This window comes from Triturus cristatus, chromosome 10, assembly GCF_964204655.1.
Source record: "Triturus cristatus chromosome 10, aTriCri1.1, whole genome shotgun sequence".
In the NCBI taxonomy this organism is placed as follows: domain Eukaryota; kingdom Metazoa; phylum Chordata; class Amphibia; order Caudata; family Salamandridae; genus Triturus; species Triturus cristatus.
Window position 1 is genome coordinate 1,204,476,532 of NC_140593.1, and position 23,410 is coordinate 1,204,499,941.

Below are 23,410 nucleotides of genomic sequence, written 5' to 3' on the forward strand. Positions count from 1 at the left end.
TATACAAAACGTATTCTTGTTATCCTACCTCTGTAAGAGGTGAGGTTAAATAACTTGAGTGCAAACATACTAACTGCCAAATAATCAAGCTCGTATTAATGCAGTCCCAGACCTGGATTAGCTGTATTTAAAATAAACAATAAATAGATTCACGTATCCGCCATAATATGAATTTTCTTTGCGGCCTTACTGGTTCCTGTTCTTCGATACTGTTTCCTTGTGCTGCTGTAAACATACATCTACGTGGTCTTCTACAGAATTTGCTTGCCAGCACCCCAAAGTCAGGGATAGAGCAGCACCAACGAAGCCCTTCCAGTGGTCAGGATTCCTAACGTTGGATTGTGACATAGCCGTTCATCACATGAGTCCAACAGTAGTAAGGCGGACATCTTAGACTGCATGGTGGTTGAATGATCAGAAACTTCACTGTATGAGACAGAAGACATGGTGTCGGGAGGCCATACATGCCTCTGGGGTCCTGTCTTCAAAATGGAGCAGGTCACTGTGGTCAAGAGCCTGGGTTTTAAAGTACAAAGTGTATTTCATGAAGTTATCCCATATTGCATATATACACGCAGAGACTAGGGCTATGGTTCAAGCCACCACTAACAGCATTGATTTCTTCCCTCTGTCATCTCTGCAGAAGAAGCGGAAGCAGGGGGCTCCGGTGGAGGAGAGGCGGGAGGTCCAGACCTCAGAAGATAAGGTAACTGCCTCATATTGTTGCCGTGATGCCACTTCCTGTCCCAAACATGTGTTTAAGAGCTTTACAGTCTGTCTCCTATCTGTCTCCTATTGCACCAGATGGCTATTCAAGATGGTTCAAATGTATAATGTAAAGTTACATTTCACCAGAGGGAGAGCCTCCGAAACATGGTTCCACTTAGATGAAGCAGGACATCTGGAGCAGTGTGTGTGTGTGTGTGTACGTTAACTTATGCAGTGCTTCAGTAAAGAACTTTTTGAATGTCTTCAAGTCCATAAAAAACAAAACGCCTTCTAAAATATGAAGCTGTAAATCAAGGACTTCCACAGACTGCATAATGTTTAAAATATGCCCCCCACTTTGGAAGAATTCTTAAGTAGTTGACTTCCAGTTGTACTGCTGTTTGAAGGCTCATTGACTTCATCTCTCTACTACCTCTGCCCACACCGGTGGTCCTACAAGTTTCATCAGCTACTCTACCTCCTATTTTATTATTTGAGCTGAAAAACCTAATCTTAAAGGGTCGGCTGGCACCTCCTCAAATTACGGACTCAAGGTGTTTCGACTTCCTCTATTGATTGAAGGTGTTTAAGCCTCCTCTAACTATTGACAGGTGTTTAAACCACATTTAACTATTGACTCAAGGTGTTTAAACACCCCAGACTATTGAGTGAAGGTTTTTAAACCACTTTTAAGTATTGACTCAATGGGTTTAAACGTACTCTTACTATTAAGTCTAGGTGGTTAAACCTCCTAAAAGTATTGTCTGATGATGTTTAAACCTTCTCACTCTACTGACTCAAGGTTTTTTAACCTCCTTTTACTATTGACTGAAGGTGCTTAAACCTCACCTAACTGTTGACCAAAGGTGTTTAGACCACACCTGACCCTTGGTCAAAGGAGTTTGAACATTCTTTTTCTATTGACTGAAGGTGTTTAAACCTCCTCTAACTATCAACTCAAGGTGATTAAACTTCCTCAAACTATTGACTGAAGGTACTTAAACCTTCTCTAACTATGGACCAAAGTTGTTTAAACCCCCTCTGATTATTGACCGAAGACGTTTAATTCTCCCCTATGTTCTCAAAGTGTTTAATCCTCCTCTATTGAGTGAAGGTGTTTAAACCACCCATAACTATTGACTGATGGTGCTAAACCTCTAGCTATTGACACATGTTTAAACCTATGACAACTATTGACTGACAGTGTTTAAACGTCCTTTAACTAGTGAATGAAGGTGTTTAAGCCTCCTCTGGCTATTTATTGAAGTTGTTTCAACTTCCTCTAACCATTGCCTCAACTTGTTTAACCTCCCCTAACTATTGACAGGGGGTGTCTGAACCGCCTCTAACCATTGACTGAAGGTGTGGAAACCTCCTCTGATTATTGACTGAAGATGTTTAAACCTCCCCAACTATCGACTTAGTGTTTAAATCTCCTCTGAATACTGACTGAAGGTGTTTAAACCTTCCCTCCACTGAAAGTGTATAAACTCCCAAATAAGTGACCTGACTTGCAAAAGTCCTGGCATGGAATTTTGTAAGTTCATCACCCATAAAGAAACTTGAAGGTCTACTCCAAGCACTGTTATTTATTGAACTACTGAAATTCATTGTGCAATTTGGACATTGGTATGTTAGTTAGCGAGTGTTGGAAGGGCCTTGTTTCTCAGTGTCTCAATGTAGAATAGTAGGGCCTAATTTTTATCTTGACCATTTGTAGGTCTGCCCATCCAATTTAAATGCAGGCGGACCAAAGGTTTAATTATAGCGTAGAATACGCCATTGTGATTAAACACCTTTGATGGCTTTGCGGAGTAGGGGCCTTCAGAGGCAGACCTGTCATTCTGCCCATCTAATTTACATGGCAGAATTAGAGCTCAGGAAATCCTTGGCATTAAGGACTAAACTGCTAAAAGCTCCCTTCACATGGGAGAGGACACCCATGGCGAGGGAAGCATTGCCTTTTTTATTTTCAAAAAGAAAATCCTGTTTCAGGATTTTCTCATTGAAAATAGAACACGAAAATCTTTGGTGCAGCGCTCGGTCATGTTGACGTAGCCCTGCACCAAACGTCGAAATGCGGGGACAGAGACCACTGTGACAGCGACTCCTGCTAACGCTTTATAAATGGCTGGCAGCTTGACGGTAATTTATAAACCTGGCAGGTAGTCCCTCCACCAGGGCGACAGAGTAATTCACTCTGTGGATCTGGCGGAACAATGGGGCACCACCAGTATATAAATTAAACCCTAGTAGTCTTCAAGCTGTGGGACTGGCTGTCTCTAGGGTTGTGGGTGAGAAGGGGCGTCGAGGAACTTTGGTAAAAAGAGAATATTTGACATTTTACATATTTATTGCATAGAATATTAGCAGAACCACCTTTCGGGAGGGTCCTGAGCATGCATACATTTTAATAAACCTATTGACCTGGGAAAATATTTCAGTGTCCATCACAGTTGATCCGTAGGTCATCAGAATAGGAGAGTTAATCCAATGTTCAGCTAAATGATAAAGCCTTCCGACTCTATGGGCACATATAATCACAGAATCCAAGTGTGGTATTTAAGAAGATGTACGATTACAGCCAGCACGTCTTTCGTAACATAGTCGCTTCTTCAGGGCTACTGAAATACAGATGAAATGCTTAAGCAAACTATCCCCTTCATAATTCTAACTCAGTTAGAAGAGTCATTCAAATGATTGTGAACAATGGTGCCCTTCAATAATCAACGCACACTTACAAGTGAATTCAGCAACCTCAAACAATAATATGATTGTGTTAAAATCAATTTTGGAGGTATGCAGTTAGATCATGTTTTCGTTGGTGTTCTGAATGACGTTTGATTCCCTTATCATGGGGTCCTTTATCCGCTCTTGAGGATATATATGCAGCATGATTTTAAACACAATCATATTATTGTTTCACCCTTTCAATGCCATCAATGCTGTCATTGCTGTGAAGGGAGCTACCAGAGCTTCCTTCACAGAGATGGCTACAAGGCAGGGCGATGGTCTACCGTCTTGGCCGCCGCCCCCTAGAGGACCAACAGACCATCCTCCTGGATGTAGATAAACCTGCCCAGAGCTCATGGCTTTTTTTCAACTTAGAGTTACCTAACCTAGTTCATCACAGTAATTAAAAACATGATCATTTATTTACATGTATTATTTCATGCGATCCAGCCCCAAAGGTTTTAACGCCCAGTACACAGAAGAGCCAAATGGTGGGCGCAGGTAAATACACGTGCAGAAAATATGTAAATTGCTTCATTATGTAGGAAGGTACAGGAAGGTGTACACGAATACAACATTAAGGAGTTGACATTAACATTGTCATGGTGGTGTAGAAATGACCCGAATACCTGGTTCTGACAGCTTCCAGTCTAAAATGTGACTTTTGGGGAAGATTCATGGTCATCCCAATGAGGGGCGTTGTTACTTTTTTTCCTAGGGATCCCAGACTCAGAAAGGTAGCCAGAGATTGTTGAAGAATACAACTTACATTTCTCCCGGCCTGGTGCTATCAACTCAAAGATGAACAAATGTTGCTTAAGAGTATTTCTGTGCTGAGCCCTGCTGAAGGCATTCAGTTTCACTTCCCACCTTTCAGTGCAACGTGGTAGCTGTGCTTCCTGGAAAGCCCCATCGCTTCTCCTCTGAGGTTTGTTTGGAACTTTCTACCATATACACATCCTCATTTACTCTACCCAAAGGGGGGTGCAAGAAGTTTGGTGGATGTGGGACAAATACCAAGGATTGGGGGTGGCCTGTTCACCCTATTTGGACTATATTTATGGCTATGTACACTAAATTGACCTGCGAGACATCTGCTGCTTTATGGTGGATGTCCCACATCCACCAAATTCTAAATAGACCTCACAGAGTAGAGACAACAAACCAGGTGGCATTTCTGAAAGAGGGGAAACCAGGATAAAGGAAAGGCAACAGATTCCGTTTTCAACACATGTTATGAACTGAAGGACAAGGAGACAGAAGGCGTAGGACGTGGGGAAATGTTTAATGGGCGAAAAGCTAAAGATGGAAACCACCTTAACAGACACATCAGAATGACTGAGGAGAGCGAAGGGGTTATAATGCCCTTTAGTCTGTAATAAAATCTTAGATGTTCTCTATACTCAAGTTTGTAAGATCCCAATTTAAGGCAGAGCGGTGAGGGTCACATTATAGTAACGTTCAGAGCACTTCAGGAATTGAGTAAACCGTGTCACCCACTGGCATAAGTTCCCGAAGATCTCCTAAAAGAGATAAATAGGTGATCCACAGTGGTTGGTCTAACAGGCTTTGTCTTTGTTCTTTGCCCTTTGACCTACCCTTTTGTTCTCGTGGACTAGGTCCAGTACCTGCGCCCAAGCCTAGCCATTGGGTAATTTACCACTCATGCTCCAATCCGCAACCAGGGATTTTGCGCCTTTCTTCCACCATATTTATTGACATCTGGAAAAGGAGGGTCGCTCCCTTGCACCCTTTCTCTTTCCGCTCCTTTATTTGTGATAATAAAGGGAGGAGGGTGGATGTGTAGCAGCAGCCCCCCACCCATGTTACATTGCTGGGCCAGAACCCTAAGGTGCATTAGCCACGACCCTCGAGTCCGTCTTTGCCTTCCAGTTCTCTCTTTAACCCTCCCGATCGGGCTACCTGGCCCATGCCAATGCGATAAGACCGTCCACATGCCCACCACCGCCTGTCTGGCAACAAAACCATTGGGAAATGGTTGGTGAATGATAGGCCACAGTTTATTAGCTCTCTGGAGGTTACAAATCACAAGATAAACCATAAATCATTACTGTGGACCACAGCAACACTATACATCACTCCTTGCCCTGAGCATTGGGGTTCGCGCAGCGACTTCTAGACTTCCCTTGCCACCGATGTGTGACAAGCGCGGCCCTTCCGGCCATGCCCGAGCTGCAAGTGCTGTGTCTGCTTTGCTATCCCCTTTTGCTTCTCCATGCTGCCACCCCCTTCCCCAGAGACCTTGCCATTAGGCATCCCAGGGCTAGCCGGTATGGCAGCCCAGTCCTTCCTTGTAGTCTACCGACCACCCTTGGATGTTGGTGCTGTTATTACTGGTGTCGCTTCCGCCCCACTCCTAATCGTTTCCTGAGCTTTGACAGCTCCCCCTGCAGCTCTTGCCTTCTCACTCAGGATAGCCTGCGATTTCTAGTTCCCCTGAGATATTCAATAAGAATATGACCACGCCCAGCTCTGATATTTGGACCCCATCCTCCACACAGTACCCTGGCACCAGCAAGTTAATAGGTTCGTGCCTAATGAAGTCCCAGCCCATGCTCCCACAGAATGTGCTCATTGAGATGTTAAAATGTTGTCTTAATTTATCAACCCTCCTGTGGTTTTCTTCCCCTCTCCAGTGGAAGCGCTGTATTATTTCGGACCACAGCAAATCTGCAGGATCCAACAGCCTGGCTGCTTCAGTCAAATCTCTCTTCATGTCCTCGACTAACAGCTTTCTGCCTAGCGCTGTTAAGTTGCTACCCCCCCCCAGATGTACCGGTTGCACTTAGGCCATCTCCCTCGCGCCGATTGCCCTGCGCAAGCTCTGTAGCGTTGAGCCCATTTCATCCCAGGTTCTCCCAGCCAGACCCGGATTGTGTTGTGTAGCTACAAATCCACAAATCGCTTCCTTGTGCTTGCCATTGCTGGAAGCTTGTGATGTCTAAATGCCCCATCAGCCAGACCATCCGCTTGGGTTCTCGTTGTTGAAAGAAATGTGAGGCAGGATTAGAACAGTTCAGACTGGACGCAAACCTTGAATGCCCAGGACTGTCGTCTAGCTAGTCTTTTCATGGCTTTTTCACCTAGGCCATGCTGTGCCGCTGTGCCGGCTGCTCCTATTGTAAAGAAGTGGGTCCTGAAACACTCTGCAAGTAATCCAGCGTTCCACAGAACTCTATACAAGACTGTCTGGAGTTGAAATCTGCTTAAGAAGGTCCTGTCCCTGTGCATGAACAGTGGTAACCCTAATGCCGGTGGACTTCCTAGATATGCTCACGTCAGGCATACCGGGCAAGGTTCTGCTCTGGGTATGCAGTTGATATGGGACTGCTTTCATCCGACATCCTGGTCATTCTTGGACCTCCTGATTGTCAGTCACATGTGGTTCTCCTCAATGTGTATGTCTCTCCTACACAGGCATGCTTGACCTGCGACTGCCCCTGCCCGATCCACAAATTCACTAAATCTAAATACCCCGAGGAAGGCTCTTGCTAAGGCGGTCCTTAATAATGTGGTATTGAAAGCGTCCTTGCACACCATGGCAGCATGCCATGAAACATTTCCAACTTCTGGAAGTCCAACTGTATCCTTTCGTTCTTCATTGCCACCCTGCCGTAGAAGCTGCTCATGGGGTCGGTCCCGAACCACAACTTTGAGAAGTATGCCACCACCTCTAGATGTGCCTGCGCCCAAGCCCCTACTCTTGCCATTGCGGAAGGTCCACAGTATGAAACCCGATGCTGCCACTGCTGTCTGATTGCCGCCAACATAATATATTGCAGTCACCCGTTTGAAAGTCTGTAAACACTTATGGTATTTGCTACTCATCCTGGGCGTTCAATATTCCTAGGTCAGGTCTACTAGATCCCACAGGTCTGGCGGTAAGGCAGCCATCTCCAGGTCCGCTTGAGATGTCAGCTATCTGAACCTGGTCCACTGAAACCAGGAAGGGCATCAGCTATAGAGTTTCTACAACTTGGAACATGCATTGCCCTAATTGCTACATTTGCGCTCAGCTAACAACCCAATAAATAGTGCAGGAGCTCCAGCAATCTGGGGTATCCAGCAGAACCTTTGTTCACCAGCTGTACCACAGCATGGTTCTCTGACCAGAACATAACCTGTTCGTTCGTCAGCTTCTCCTTCCATATAGAAAATGTGACTACAATGGGGAACAGTTCCAACAGGGTTACGTTTTTTGTCAGGCTTGCACCTTCCACTTTGCGGGACATTTCACTGCGCACCATGCTGCACCCAGCATATCACCAAAACCTTCCCCGTCTGCTGCGTCTGTGTAGAGTTCAGGCTGGGTTGCCGCTACTCATGGCCCTTTCTTAGGTCCTTTGTTAGCCTGATGTGGAGGTCCTTCTTACTCATGGCCCTTTCTTAGGTCCTTTGTTAGCCTGATGTGGAGGTCCTTCTTACTCATGGCCTTTTCTTAGGTCCTTTGTTAGCCTGATGTGGAGGTCCTTCTTACTCAAGGCCCTGGTTAGTCTCGCCAGCTACTTTGAAAACACTTTGCCTAGCCACCTCCACCTGTGAAGCTTGGCTATCCTAGTAGTCATTGTATCTCTCCAAGTGCTGCCTTTTAAAACTACCTTCAAGATGTCGACTATCTCCCATGGTAGCCCGCAAACCTCTTCCATTGAGTCCAGTTCAGTCCTCAGGAAGGCTAGCCTTCTGGTTGGGCCCACAGGGTTGTCAGGTGATAGAAGCACCCCCAAGAAGTTGTCTAATCTGATAAATTACTCCATTAGTGCCTGCCACTGATTTGAGCCTGCGTCGTCCATGAATAAAAAGTTGTCTAAGTAGTGCAGTTTCCCACCCCCCCCCCCGGGTGCCGCTCATTCACATCCCACTTGATGAACGTACTGAATGTCTTGAAGTATGTGCAAGAGATTGCATATCCCGTGGGCAGGCATTTATGAAAGTAGTACTGGCCATCCAGGTGAAAGCCTAGCAGATGGAAGCTCTGGGGATGTCCTGTTTCTAAGTGCTTCATCCTCTCTGTTTGGCCTTGATTGTTACCACTGCTGCCCAGGGCCATCGGCCAATTGTCGTCCTGATGATGCCGTTGGCTGTGTGATGTACAAAAGGGGGTGGTGATGGACAGAGCATCAGAACCAATCAAACACTCACACCCAGTCAACAGATCTGGGTTTGATCCATCACCGTTCTTTAGCCCACTCTGCCACCCCAGTTCAGACATGGCCATATGCAAATCAGTCTGACCCTGTGCCTCATGGGAACAGTCCAGCCCGAATTGCCAAGCCATGCCTTCCCTGGACCAGAAACAAGCTTCCTAGGACCGGTTTCTGGCATTTCAGCCGTCTTCAGCCAGGCTTGCTTGAATCCAGTGGCAAAGTGAGCAAGGGACTCACGTCTGAGCATACCCTGCCAACTTATGGCGAACAAAGCGGTACAAAAGGGGGTGGTGATGGACAGAGCATCAGAACCAATCAAACACTCACACCCAGTCAACAGATCTGGGTTTGATCCATCACCGTTATTTAGCCCACTCTGCCACCCCAGTTCAGACATGGCCATATGCAAATCAGTCTGACCCTGTGCCTCATGGGAACAGTCCAGCCCGAATTGCCAAGCCATGCCTTCCCTGGACCAGAAACAAGCTTGCTAGGACCGGTTTCTGGCATTTCAGCCGTCTTCAGCCAGGCTTGCTTGAATCCAGTGGCAAAGTGAGCAAGGGACTCACGTCTGAGCATACCCTGCCAACTTATGGCGAACAAAGCGGTACAAAAGGGGGTGGTGATTGACAGAGCATCAGAACCAATCAAACACTCACACCCAGTCAACAGATCTGGGTTTGATCCATCACCGTTCTTTAGCCCACTCTGCCACCCCAGTTCAGACATGGCCATATGCAAATCAGTCTGACCCTGTGCCTCATGGGAACAGTCCAGCCCGAATTGCCAAGCCATGCCTTCCCTGGACCAGAAACAAGCTTCCTAGGACCGGTTTCTGGCATTTCAGCCGTCTTCAGCCAGGCTTGCTTGAATCCAGTGGCAAAGTGAGCAAGGGACTCACGTCTGAGCATACCCTGCCAACTTATGGCGAACAAAGCGGTACAAAAGGGGGTGGTGATGGACAGAGCATCAGAACCAATCAAACACTCACACCCAGTCAACAGATCTGGGTTTGATCCATCACCGTTCTTTAGCCCACTCTGCCACCCCAGTTCAGACATGGCCATATCCAAATCAGTCTGACCCTGTGCCTCATGGGAACAGTCCAGCCTGAATTGCCAAGCCATGCCTTCCCTGGACCAGAAACAAGCTTCCTAGGACCGGTTTCTGGCATTTCAGCCGTCTTCAGCCAGGCTTGCTTGAATCCAGTGGCAAAGTGAGCAAGGGACTCACGTCTGAGCATACCCTGCCAACTTATGGCGAACAAAGCGGTACAAAAGGGGGTGGTGATGGACAGAGCATCAGAACCAATCAAACACTCACACCCAGTCAACAGATCTGGGTTTGACCCATCACCGTTCTTTAGCCCACTCTGCCACCCCAGTTCAGACATGGCCATATGCAAATCAGTCTGACCCTGTGCCTCATGGGAACAGTCCAGCCCGAATTGCCAAGCCATGCCTTCCCTGGACCAGAAACAAGCTTCCTAGGACCGGTTTCTGGCATTTCAGCCGTCTTCAGCCAGGCTTGCTTGAATCCAGTGGCAAAGTGAGCAAGGGACTCACGTCTGAGCATACCCTGCCAACTTATGGCGAACAAAGCGGTACAAAAGGGGGTGGTGATGGACAGAGCATCAGAACCAATCAAACACTCACACCCAGTCAACAGATCTGGGTTTGATCCATCACCGTTCTTTAGCCCACTCTGCCACCCCAGTTCAGACATGGCCATATGCAAATCAGTCTGACCCTGTTCCTCATGGGAACAGTCCAGCCCGAATTGCCAAGCCATGCCTTCCCTGGACCAGAAACAAGCTTCCTAGGACCGGTTTCTGGCATTTCAGCCGTCTTCAGCCAGGCTTGCTTGAATCCAGTGGCAAAGTGAGCAAGGGACTCACGTCTGAGCATACCCTGCCAACTTATGGCGAACAAAGCGGTACAAAAGGGGTGGTGATGGACAGAGCATCAGAACCAATCAAACACTCACACCCAGTCAACAGATCTGGGTTTGATCCATCACCGTTCTTTAGCCCACTCTGCCACCCCAGTTCAGACATGGCCATATGCAAATCAGTCTGACCCTGTGCCTCATGGGAACAGTCCAGCCCGAATTGCCAAGCCATGCCTTCCCTGGACCAGAAACAAGCTTCCTAGGACCGGTTTCTGGCATTTCAGCCGTCTTCAGCCAGGCTTGCTTGAATCCAGTGGCAAAGTGAGCAAGGGACTCACGTCTGAGCATACCTTGCCAACTTATGGCGAACAAAGCGGTACAAAAGGGGGTGGTGATGGACAGAGCATCAGAACCAATCAAACACTCACACCCAGTCAACAGATCTGGGTTTGATCCATCACCGTTCTTTAGCCCACTCTGCCACCCCAGTTCAGACATGGCCATATGCAAATCAGTCTGACCCTGTGCCTCATGGGAACAGTCCAGCCCGAATTGCCAAGCCATGCCTTCCCTGGACCAGAAACAAGCTTCCTAGGACCGGTTTCTGGCATTTCAGCCGTCTTCAGCCAGGCTTGCTTGAATCCAGTGGCAAAGTGAGCAAGGGACTCACGTCTGAGCATACCCTGCCAACTTATGGCGAACAAAGCGGTACAAAAGGGGGTGGTGATGGACAGAGCATCAGAACCAATCAAACACTCACACCCAGTCAACAGATCTGGGTTTGATCCATCACCGTTCTTTAGCCCACTCTGCCACCCCAGTTCAGACATGGCCATATGCAAATCAGTCTGACCCTGTGCCTCATGGGAACAGTCCAGCCCGAATTGCCAAGCCATGCCTTCCCTGGACCAGAAACAAGCTTCCTAGGACCGGTTTCTGGCATTTCAGCCGTCTTCAGCCAGGCTTGCTTGAATCCAGTGGCAAAGTGAGCAAGGGACTCACGTCTGAGCATACCCTGCCAACTTATGGCGAACAAAGCGGTACAAAAGGGGGTGGTGATGGACAGAGCATCAGAACCAATCAAACACTCACACCCAGTCAACAGATCTGGGTTTGATCCATCACCGTTCTTTAGCCCACTCTGCCACCCCAGTTCAGACATGGCCATATGCAAATCAGTCTGACCCTGTGCCTCATGGGAACAGTCCAGCCCGAATTGCCAAGCCATGCCTTCCCTGGACCAGAAACAAGCTTCCTAGGACCGGTTTCTGGCATTTCAGCCGTCTTCAGTCAGGCTTGCTTGAATCCAGTGGCAAAGTGAGCAAGGGACTCACGTCTGAGCATACCCTGCCAACTTATGGCGAACAAAGCGGTACAAAAGGGGGTGGTGATGGACAGAGCATCAGAACCAATCAAACACTCACACCCAGTCAACAGATCTGGGTTTGATCCATCACCGTTCTTTAGCCCACTCTGCCACCCCAGTTCAGACATGGCCATATGCAAATCAGTCTGACCCTGTGCCTCATGGGAACAGTCCAGCCTGAATTCCCAAGCCATGCCTTCCCTGGACCAGAAACAAGCTTCCTAGGACCGGTTTCTGGCATTTCAGCCGTCTTCAGCCAGGCTTGCTTGAATCCAGTGGCAAAGTGAGCAAGGGACTCACGTCTGAGCATACCCTGCCAACTTATGGCGAACAAAGCGGTACAAAAGGGGGTGGTGATGGACAGAGCATCAGAACCAATCAAACACTCACACCCAGTCAACAAATCTGGGTTTGATCCATCACCGTTCTTTAGCCCACTCTGCCACCCCAGTTCAGACATGGCCATATGCAAATCAGTCTGACCCTGTGCCTCATGGGAACAGTCCAGCCCGAATTGCCAAGCCATGCCTTCCCTGGACCAGAAACAAGCTTCCTAGGACCGGTTTCTGGCATTTCAGCCGTCTTCAGCCAGGCTTGCTTGAATCCAGTGGCAAAGTGAGCAAGGGACTCACGTCTGAGCATACCCTGCCAACTTATGGCGAACAAAGCGGTACAAAAGGGGGTGGTGATGGACAGAGCATCAGAACCAATCAAACACTCACACCCAGTCAACAGATCTGGGTTTGATCCATCACCGTTCTTTAGCCCACTCTGCCACCCCAGTTCAGACATGGCCATATGCAAATCAGTCTGACCCTGTGCCTCATGGGAACAGTCCAGCCCGAATTGCCAAGCCATGCCTTCCCTGGACCAGAAACAAGCTTCCTAGGACCGGTTTCTGGCATTTCAGCCGTCTTCAGCCAGGCTTGCTTGAATCCAGTGGCAAAGTGAGCAAGGGACTCACGTCTGAGCATACCCTGCCAACTTATGGCGAACAAAGCGGTACAAAAGGGGGTGGTGATGGACAGAGCATCAGAACCAATCAAACACTCACACCCAGTCAACAGATCTGGGTTTGATCCATCACCGTTCTTTAGCCCACTCTGCCACCCCAGTTCAGACATGGCCATATGCAAATCAGTCTGACCCTGTGCCTCATGGGAACAGTCCAGCCCGAATTGCCAAGCCATGCCTTCCCTGGACCAGAAACAAGCTTCCTAGGACCGGTTTCTGGCATTTCAGCCGTCTTCAGCCAGGCTTGCTTGAATCCAGTGGCAAAGTGAGCAAGGGACTCACGTCTGAGCATACCCTGCCAACTTATGGCGAACAAAGCGGTACAAAAGGGGGTGGTGATGGACAGAGCATCAGAACCAATCAAACACTCACACCCAGTCAACAGATCTGGGTTTGATCCATCACCGTTCTTTAGCCCACTCTGCCACCCCAGTTCAGACATGGCCATATGCAAATCAGTCTGACCCTGTGCCTCATGGGAACAGTTCAGCCCGAATTGCCAAGCCATGCCTTCCCTGGACCAGAAACAAGCTTCCTAGGACCGGTTTCTGGCATTTCAGCCGTCTTCAGCCAGGCTTGCTTGAATCCAGTGGCAAAGTGAGCAAGGGACTCACGTCTGAGCATACCCTGCCAACTTATGGCGAACAAAGCGGTACAAAAGGGGGTGGTGATGGACAGAGCATCAGAACCAATCAAACACTCACACCCAGTCAACAGATCTGGGTTTGATCCATCACCGTTCTTTAGCCCACTCTGCCACCCCAGTTCAGACATGGCCATATGCAAATCAGTCTGACCCTGTGCCTCATGGGAACAGTCCAGCCCGAATTGCCAAGCCATGCCTTCAGGCTGTGTGATGCCACATTGCTGCTCATCCCCCAGTGTCAACACTTGTCCAATAAACCAGTTGTGGCCCCAGGCTCCCGCTAGCGTGTTCACCCTCTTGATGGGATGGTGTAGGTCCAGTGGCGTAATAAAACTTGAGGGGATCCCCCTGCAAAGTACAGAGAGGGGGCAACCCACGCTCCGGACCTAGTCAGAAATCTCTCAGCCGCAACCTATGCACAGTGCCAGGGGGGTCCCCCGGAGCTCGCGCCCCTCGCAGGGGCTATTGTTACACCAATGTAGGTCCACTTCATAGTTGGGTGGAGTCTTGCAGCTTCCTATCTTCCAGCGCTGGTCCTGGGTTCGTCCTTTCTGGCCAGTGGCGCTGGGGCCCCTCCTGCGCCTGAGCCCACCTCCTCCAGCTAGTCCTCATCCTGGTAATATCCCTGGTTTCTGCCTTGTGCGATGTGCACTCGCTCTCCACTGGTGGGAGCCGCAGTGCGCTTCCCCGTCGGAGGCATGACTGCACCGACTATTTGGTGCTGCACCCTGACTTGCTGCCCAGTACCTCCCTCAGCTGACATGCCAGTGTAAACATTTTGCGCCACTTGGAGGTATGTCCAGTGGCCTGGTGCCTACTCAAGGTGCAGGTCCTGGTGTTACCATTGTCATGAGGTGAGGCGCTGCAGGGTGGGAAACGACTCTTTAGCCCATGTGCGTGCCAGTTATTCTTTGCCCTGTGCCCTCTCCTTTTGTTCTCGTGGGCAAGGTACAACTGCCTGCCACTCAAGGCCGGATTGGAAACCAAAAGTAGCCCTGGCAAAAATGTTCAAACCAGTCTGGCTTAGGGTGACCAACTGGCATGAGTGCAAATTCAGGACGGCGAGTATAAAAATTCAGGACAAAGGGTCAAAATACAGGACAAAAATTCAGGACAGAAGGTCAAACTTCAGGACAAAACTTTGGGACAAAACATACTTTTTTACAGACATATTAGAAGAGGTCGCACAATAGTGCATAAGTGAGTAAAAAGACAATCAAAATAAGGACAAGTCACAATAAGTTTATATTAGGTTGAGACAATCGTGGACTTCACAGTTTTTCAGTGTGCGCACAGCTTTGAGCATCTGTGCAGGTCTTTTTGTGGGATTTCATATGATCATAATTAGGGCCCCTGGTTTTATGATTGTACAGTCTGATATCTTGTTTATAGTTCATGGTCCTGAGCAGGCATGTTTGGTGAGAGAAGTGGTCGGCAAGATCTGCCCAGATGGACTTTAATTACTACCATCTCATATCAGAATGCAATTATGAAATGTAAGGCAGCGCGCATAGAATGCAGCTAATTGGGGCATGCAGTGCTGGACTAGAGTGCAGTCCTCCGAGTGGCCAGGTCTGTGTCAGACCTTTCAGGTATTCCATGTCTGTTCTGCGGGTGATGACTGGTCTGGGGCTTGGTACAGTACTGAGTGATGGATAAGACCCATAGCAGAGATTGAAATGAATGCATGCTGGTGAGCTAAGGACTAGATCAAGAGTATGGTCGCTGGATGGTGATGGCATTCACATTTCCTTTGTCGCTGAAAAGCCATGCCATAAATAAATAAAATACAATTACATTATAATTGTTTAAATTATGTACTGTGTCTTACTATTAAATCAATGAAAAATGAAATTAGAGCAAAAATGTTGCCACTATTTGACAAATATCTCATTAGTTGAAAATAGTTGTGAGCAATGAGTTAACAAATATGCACCAATATGAATTCCTAATTTAGAAGACTAGGAGGCGGAATCAATTGTGCAAAGGAAACATGTATATTGCTATTACTTGCAAAGCGACTTCAGGCCCTTTCTGCAATCAAGATTTGTGCTAATGTAACAATCAACATCAAATATTATTTTTCAATTTTGATGTTTAAATATTACTTTGAAATGTACAGTGAAAATGCTGTTCCAGTCCCATGACATTAAGGCGCCGATTACGATGTCGGACGGACTCAGGTCTGTCTGACATCGGTCAGGAGCCGTAACCAACCGACCTGCTTTCGTCGGTTACGGCCCTGCTAGTACGATGCGACCAAACAGGGTTCGGTCACACTCGTATACAACACAATGCAAGCATGCATTTCGAGCGGAATGCATGCTTGCATCGTGGAAAGCAGGGGTACAGTTTATCCCTGCACCCTGTGGGCGGCACCCCAAGGTGCCTGCCACCGGGTGCAGGGATCCACAGAGGGGCACCATGGGTGCCCCCACCCCGCCATACGGCAGCCTTGCGCCCATAGGGGGCCCTACTGGGGGCCCCCAAAGACAGTTTCCGATTGCCTTTTCGTGCCGGAAAAACCGTCACGAAAAGGCAGTGAAAAACTGCCATCGTACTCCCTCGGTCGCAAAAAGGCAGCCGGGGGAGTACTGAGGGATTTCCGGACGGCGGACGGTCTCATCCGAGCCTGTCGTCCGCAATCCGGAAATCCGTGTCTGATTCCTTTCCGACCGAGCCCATCAGAATGGCTCGGTCGGAAAGGAATCCGGCCGACACGATCCGATTCAGTCGGAAGGGCTCCGACCGTCGGTCGGGGCCCTTCCGACCGAAATCGGAATCGGCCCCTAGGAAGCACTTTGCTCAAAAGCCCATTTTATTCATGCTTACTCAGAATTCTTTTACCTTGCACCTTATATTTATAAAAGGGATACTATTTTCAGGGACATCAGAAATTGAACTGAAAACTATTTTAAAAGTGGTTATCACTTCCACCCTTCACAAATATCCACCTTGACAATGTGGTAAATGACCTATAGACGGCCGTCTTGCACAAATGATTGCTCTGCCGCCGACAGTTATTTTATTTCTTTAAGTTTCTTCAGGATTGCTCCAAGACAAAAGCAGAATGCCTTGCCCTAGTCTGATGCAGGAGAAGGCACACCACATGCTGTCACTACAGTAGGGCCCATTGTCATTCTATATGTGATAATCAGCTGCAGTCCCAGAATGACAATGGGCCAGTCCACAGTCTGTGTGAGGTCCGGGAGGGGTTGCTGCAGGCAGGCAGCCTCAGTCCACAGTCTGTGCGAGGTCTGGGAGGGGTTGCTGCAGGCAGGCAGCCTCTGTCCACAGTCTGTGCGAGGTCCGGGAGGGGCCGCTGCAGGCAGGCAGCCTCAGTCCACAGTCTGTGCGAGGTCCGGGAGGGGCCGCTGCAGGCAGGCAGCCTCAGTCCACAGTCTGTGCGAGGTCCGGGAGAGGCCGCTGCAGGCAGGCAGCCTCAGTCCACAGTCTGTGCGCGGTCCGGGAGGGGCCGTTGCAGGCAGGCAGCCTCAGTCCACAGTCTGTGCGAGGTCCGGAAGGGGTCGCTGCAGGCAGGCAGCCTCACTCCACAGTCTGTGCGAGGTCCGGGAGGGGCCGCTGCAGGCAGGCAGCCTCAGTCCACAGTCTGTCCGAGGTCCGGGAGGGGCCGCTGCAGGCAGGCAGCCTCAGTCCACAGTCTGTGCGAGGTCCGGGAGGGGCCGCTGCAGGCAGCCTCAGTCCACAGTCTGTGCGAGGTCCGGGAGCGGCCGCTGCAGGCAGCCTCAGTCCACAGTTTGTGCGAGGTCCGGGAGGGGTGGCTGCAGGCAGCCTCAGTCTACAGTTTAAAAGATAAGTGCGAGCTGGACCCAAGTGAAAACTTTTAAACTCATGGGGCCTCTCACAGGGGAACAGCACAGGTTCCTGAAATCCCCAAAATTATGGACAAAAGGCGTCCGTAAAAGAAATGATGACGGACAGCAGACGGCATATGAAAATAGCGGACGGTCTGTGAAATTTATGGAAGGTTGGTCACCCTAGTCTGGCTCCCTTCCTCCTCTCTCATTTCTCTCTCTCACTCTTTTTCTTTTTCTCTTTCCATTATCTTTTTCCTCTCGTCTAAAACACTTACTGTGCCAGCTTTAATTACCGGGGGAACTGGAGAAAGTGGCAGATGTGGGCTGCAGACCTCTGGCCTCCAAACCCAGCCTCCAATAGCGGCAATGCCCGGTGAAATAAACAGACAGTCCGGGCTTGCCGCCCCCCCTCTCGGCCAGAGGCGAACTAGAGCCAAATTTGAGGGGCGGTGGAGGGGGGCTAATAAAAATGTTGGGGAGTGCAGTGTAGATGCAGGGCTCTAAGAAGGGGTGAAAAAACAACAAAGCCTCGTTAACAAGTAAATGGTCTTTCAAAGACCTGTGATGTACTGGGGTGTGGCTGCGATAATACGGTCAATTCGTTTACAGGTTTTTCAACTCTGTAGGTTAAAGCGCCAGGATACCCAAAGGGTGACAGCATGCACTATACATAGTGCCAATATCGGCAACAGTAGTCAGTTATCATGCAGCACAATGCCCCTTGGTATCTTGCAGACTCTGGATCACCCTGTAACTCCTCCTGTAACACAAAACAATAGGTTAGAAATGATACCCCCCCCCCCCCCAATCCTCTTCATTGTCCGTCCGCAGGGTATGCGGTGGGACGGGAAAGACGAGACATGCAGCGGACAAGAGGCTGCCCAGTGGGCGGGGGACAGTATAAGTACCCCTGTCCCCCCTCCCACTACCGGAAGTGACCGGCCGGGAGTCCCCCTGGTCCCACGCCCAGGGAGACTAGGAGGCCGACTCCAGTGCCTTCCTGTGGCACTAAGGCGGCCGCCCTGTTGAGGGGCCACTGCGTGGCCCCCCGGGCAGCCTTGACATAGTGCCAATATCAGCAACAGTAGTCAGTTACCATGCAGCACAATACATCAATAAACCACACGACACCTTAATTAGTGGAGAAAATTGCTGCAGGTTTATTTGCATAACAAATATGCCAACATGGTGGGTTATCTTACGGGCGATCCCAGGGCAGGCCAACCGTTATGCCGCCTGCCCGTCTGATGAGCCAAATTACACCGTGGCCATCGCCAATTGGTGTTTTCCAATTCTTGGGAGGGGCCACCCCTCCCATCAGTGGACCACCAGTCCACTTCCTTACTCACGCCCCCAAAAGGTGGGCGGAGCGTTTCAGGCAGCCCCCGGTTGCTCAGACCCACAACCGCCCATAGGACTAATGGGGCGCCGTAGTTCTTCCAGGGGACAACGCTAAGACATCCCTGGGTATCCTTGGCTTTGCACCATACTGTGCTGCTGCATGAAGTACCCCTTGGTATCTTGCAGACTCTGGATCGCCCTGTAACTCCTCCACAGCTCTGGGGGTGGCCACCGTCACTACCAGGGCCCCCACCAAGGTAGGCCTCTTTACTTGCAACATGCTGAATACCGGGCCTCTCCCAGGTCCAGCCAAAACAAGTCTTAGCCCATACAGGACCGGAGGCCAGCATGCCCCTACTGGACAGGTGCCCCCCATCCTTTCTGAACTCCCCGTGGATTTTTGACTGGTATGACCTAAAACCACTTAGGTGTTGGTTCAATGTTAACAATGCCTGGCTGAAGAGCAATACCTATGACAAACCACTCCTGCCAGGAAGTGCCAATGCGGAGGGAGGTAAGGGTTGACCAGCCCGCCTTACTTCCCTCTTACACCCAGATATCTGAGTCTAGCACTAGTCGGAGTATGTCCATCGCATTCCATCAGTCACCACCCTCTGTGAAGCCTTGTCCTCCCCAAACTTCTGCTAGTATACCAGGGAGCAGACAGGACCGAGTGAACCAGAGGGGAACCAAAGTAGAAATACCTCTCTTTTTGAAACTGGGAATGCCAAGTGTTCTTCTAATACTTTGTAGCCCAAATGTGTTTAACCCATGGGTTTCCCCCAATCATATGGACCATATCGACCTAGTTGGATGACAACTTCCACAACCTGCATAGCTGCCAGCCAAGGCTATAGGGCGGGAGAAATTGCACATGTCCTAGTTCCTCGACTCAATGGTACTTGTTTTAACGACCGCCGAAAGCTGAGCTGCTAGGTGTACCGACCCGGATCTGAACCTTTGACCAGCGGTCGAACCCAAGCCCCTTTCCGTTCGGACACTCCACCTGCCTGTGAACTTGCATCACAGGGCAGACTTCAGGCACCATAACCCATACTTGGACATGCCTCAGCTAGAACACCTATCTAAAATGCCTGCAGACCGGCGAACCACCAACGTTGCAGTCCGACTGTTCGCTGACAACTCCCACGGTAACTTGGCTTAACTGAAGCAACTGGTGACATGCCAACAATAAAAACAATATAACCTTCACTATGACTGCAAAATGTGCTCTGGAGTTGTCCGTATAAATGCTCCATCCCCTCCATCTCAGCACTAACAAGGCAACCCGCACTCTCTTGGGAATGGCACCCACCCGCACCAGCTGACAGAAAGTGCCTATTCGTGTGTCGCCCACGGCCTTACGATAATCACTGACGGTACACCTGGATTATGTTGAGACTAGCTGGATCTACAGCTTAGAGCCCGTTGCCCCGTCACAGGTACGACTTGTCCTAGTCAGTTTCTGGCTGCAAAGTTTTGTGACATGCCAGCTCCCATCCCCGGCGAAATAAAAGAAGCTTTGCTGCTACCCCTGTGAGCCGCTGCTGGTGCTAATGAAGGTACAAATGGCACCGCTAAACTAGACAGGGAGTGATCCTGAGAATAAAAAAGGTATGACCACCACCATACCCCGCAAGTGAATTACCTGCCATCTGCAGTAGTGCAGCCATAATTCGCCGGTATGTAACCTGAGCACTATCCTGTTCTGGCAGTCCCTCACATGGTTCCACTGGGCATCCCTGACTGATGTAAGTGACCTAGGTACACGGTCCCCCTGCCTGGCGGCCTGCCAGTGAGAAATACATCACATACCCCAAAGTACTGCTACCTGCCTTTGCACCTTTTCTAAATCATGCCTGGTAATCCTACCTGCCAAGATATACCCAGCGAAAATGGCTGTACTCGGTCAATTGACTCAATCAAACATCAAACCCACCAGTTTGGGCAAGCTAACCTGCCCCAACTCTGTGGAAACAACCAATAAGCCGGATCCGACCTAAAGGAGGGGGATCCCTGGATGTACATTAAAATTTCATACTGCCCAACCAGATGTGCCCCGTGGAAAGCTCCCACAACCGCTTAAGATTATTGCCTCACTTAGTCCAACCTTTCATCCTTGACCTACCTCCAACATGACGTGTATTTGACCGTGCTGTCACCCTAGGGGTCCGCTGGCACTGGCAGAAGTGACAAGATGATGCCTGCTAACCTGCCCCCAAACTCCTCAGAACACCCAAGTGTGCCGCGCTAACCACCAACGTCTGCAAGAGTTTCCCAACCCATAAGATGTTTTTACTTCCCTTTGCTCGAGATGGGGCAGTCCTGTCCAACGGAGTGTGTATTGACCATATGTGTCCAGTAAGTACCTGTGAATTGAATACCACTGACTACTTCATAGACTTTTTAACTAGTAACAGATCTAACAACTTCAACAGGCATCCTCTGCTTCCTAGGGGTGTTGGATCAAGGGTATCCAGTGAAAAGGAAGGTATCTCCCTTGGCATGCCCTCCCTTTAGTACCACACTTACTGCTTTATGCAGGACGCTTAAAAGTGTGTGTTAATGCTAATTAGTTTGAGTTCTGCTCTTGACAGCATCCCTTCTAACCAACAGTGTTGGAAACCACTCGTGTTTGATTCTAGTAAAATTTGTCCCTGTTAACCTTGTACTGAAAGGCCCGAGGAACTTAAAGAAACTTCTTAACAAGGGTATATCATGTTGCGCCACAGGGACATTGTTACTTCATCCCTATGTACGTTCTGGCATGGCACTACTGCCAAAGGTATCCCCCATAGTCCTGTTTAACCCCTTCAGTGCCCGCCCCTTTCCCCGCCCAGTGCCGGCCGTTGCATTAGCGGGCGGGGTCTATGACGAGCTGGACTCGTCATGGGCACAGCGCCACCGCGGCCCATGACGAGTCCAGCTCGTCATGGGCACTGAAGGGGTTAAACACTGAAAGAAGCTGTACAAAGGAACACAAATTACCCGTGCACCTTGCCCTGGGCCAGCGTATGGGGGTGAGTCTATGTCAGGTATAGCTGGAGCACGCTCTACATGGTTCCTAATTTAACAGGGTGCCGTTGCCAGAGAGTTCTCCTCATATGCAAAGCTAAGTACTCGGCAAATAATTGACTTTCGTAGGCATAAAATTATACCCCCAGGCCTTCATTCTATAAGAGCGCCGTGTTAGTGTCTCAGGCTAGGGGAGGGGCAGCTTCATACCTTATGAACACCCTGCTGTCTGATGTTGCAGCTAAACTTCATTACCAGTGTAAGTGCTCTGGCCTGTATAAAGAAAATGTAAAAACCATTACTACTGTTGTGCTGTAAGCCACAACCACTGCTCTCCATGGTTAACTAGCTTTTTGCTACTAATGGCTTCCTTGAAGCATGTTGAAAATTCTTGTTCTGCAATGAAGGACTTGTAAGAACTAATGAGTTCATAGAAAGCTACAACCTAGTTCCGCACTCCACAACATTACCACTATCTCGCCATTTAGCATGAGTAAGGGCAACCCGTCAAAGTATCCAAACGCGACTAAGAATACAAACCTTACCCTGAAAAGGAACATCACTGCCCAGAAACTAGGCAAACAATGCTAGGGCCACTCCGCCGCAGCCAGCATCACGATGGGGCCTAGCTCACACCTGACACCCCACACACCTCTGCCCAGCACCCTAGGAGTGTCCGGGTAATCAGGCTGTTTTACCCCTTGCAGAGCTTAATCTTCTCCAAAGTAAGTGTGGCATTTTTATGTCGTGTCATCCCATGGGCAACTGTACAGTGTCCTCATGCACAACTGCACATAGCGTCACCTCAAGTGTAACTGCAGCAACTACTCATGGTAGCTGCCCCAGCGTCACCTCATGCGTAACTGCAGACATCGTCATCTCATGTGCACTTGCACACAGTGTCACCTCCTGTGTACTGCACATCGCGCTCCACCTCCTGTGTAACTGCACACAGCGCCACCTCCTGTGTAGCGGCACACCGCGCCACACCTCGCCATCTCATGTGCAACTCCACACCGCATCCCCTCATGTGTGACAGCACACAGCGTCCCCTCATGTGTAAATACAGTGTCATCTCACACCACGTCACCTCCTGTGTAACTGCACAGTGTCACCTCATGCGTAAACACACACAGTATCCCCTCATGCGTAAGTGCACACAGCATCACCTCATGTGTAAATGCACCTCGTGTCTCTCATGCGTACGTGCACACCGCGTCACCTCATGTGTAACTGCCCACCGCGTCGCCTCATGTGTAACTCATGTGTCAACTCATGTGTGACTGAACTCAGCATCACCTCATGTGTAACTGCACACAGCGTCGCCTATGTGTAACTGCACACAGCGTCGCCTAATATGTAACTGCACACAGCGTCGCCTCATGTGTAACTGCACACCGCGTCGCCTCATGTGTAAATGCGCACAGCGTCGCCTACTGTGTAACTGCGTGTTGCCTCATGAGTAACTGCACACAGTGTCACCTCAAGTGTAACTGCACACGGCATCCCCTCATGCGTAACGTCCGGACCTCCCCGAGGCTGGGCAGCTCTGGTGTTTTGACAACCCCTAACCTGACCAACAATCTTGTCACCGTACTGAAATATATTGATGTGCAGGGACGTCCACCGCTGCTGTAAGGTTCTGGGGCACACTCATTTTACGTGTACCTGAATTCCCTATGCCAATTCACGTGTTGTGTCCTAAACGGTCCAA

The 23,410-nt window shown here is 49.5% G+C and overlaps 1 protein-coding gene across 1 annotated transcript in view; it reads left to right on the plus strand.

The window, feature by feature from the left end:
• The window catches only part of LOC146797066 (rho guanine nucleotide exchange factor 3-like), a 212,945-nt gene that overhangs the window by 43,204 nt on the left and 146,331 nt on the right, over window positions 1–23,410 (plus strand). Inside the window, exon 3 of the mRNA XM_085629684.1 lies at window positions 644–706. Coding sequence (XP_085485810.1) covers window positions 644–706 — 63 coding nt within the window. The remainder of the gene's footprint in view (window positions 1–643; window positions 707–23,410) is intronic.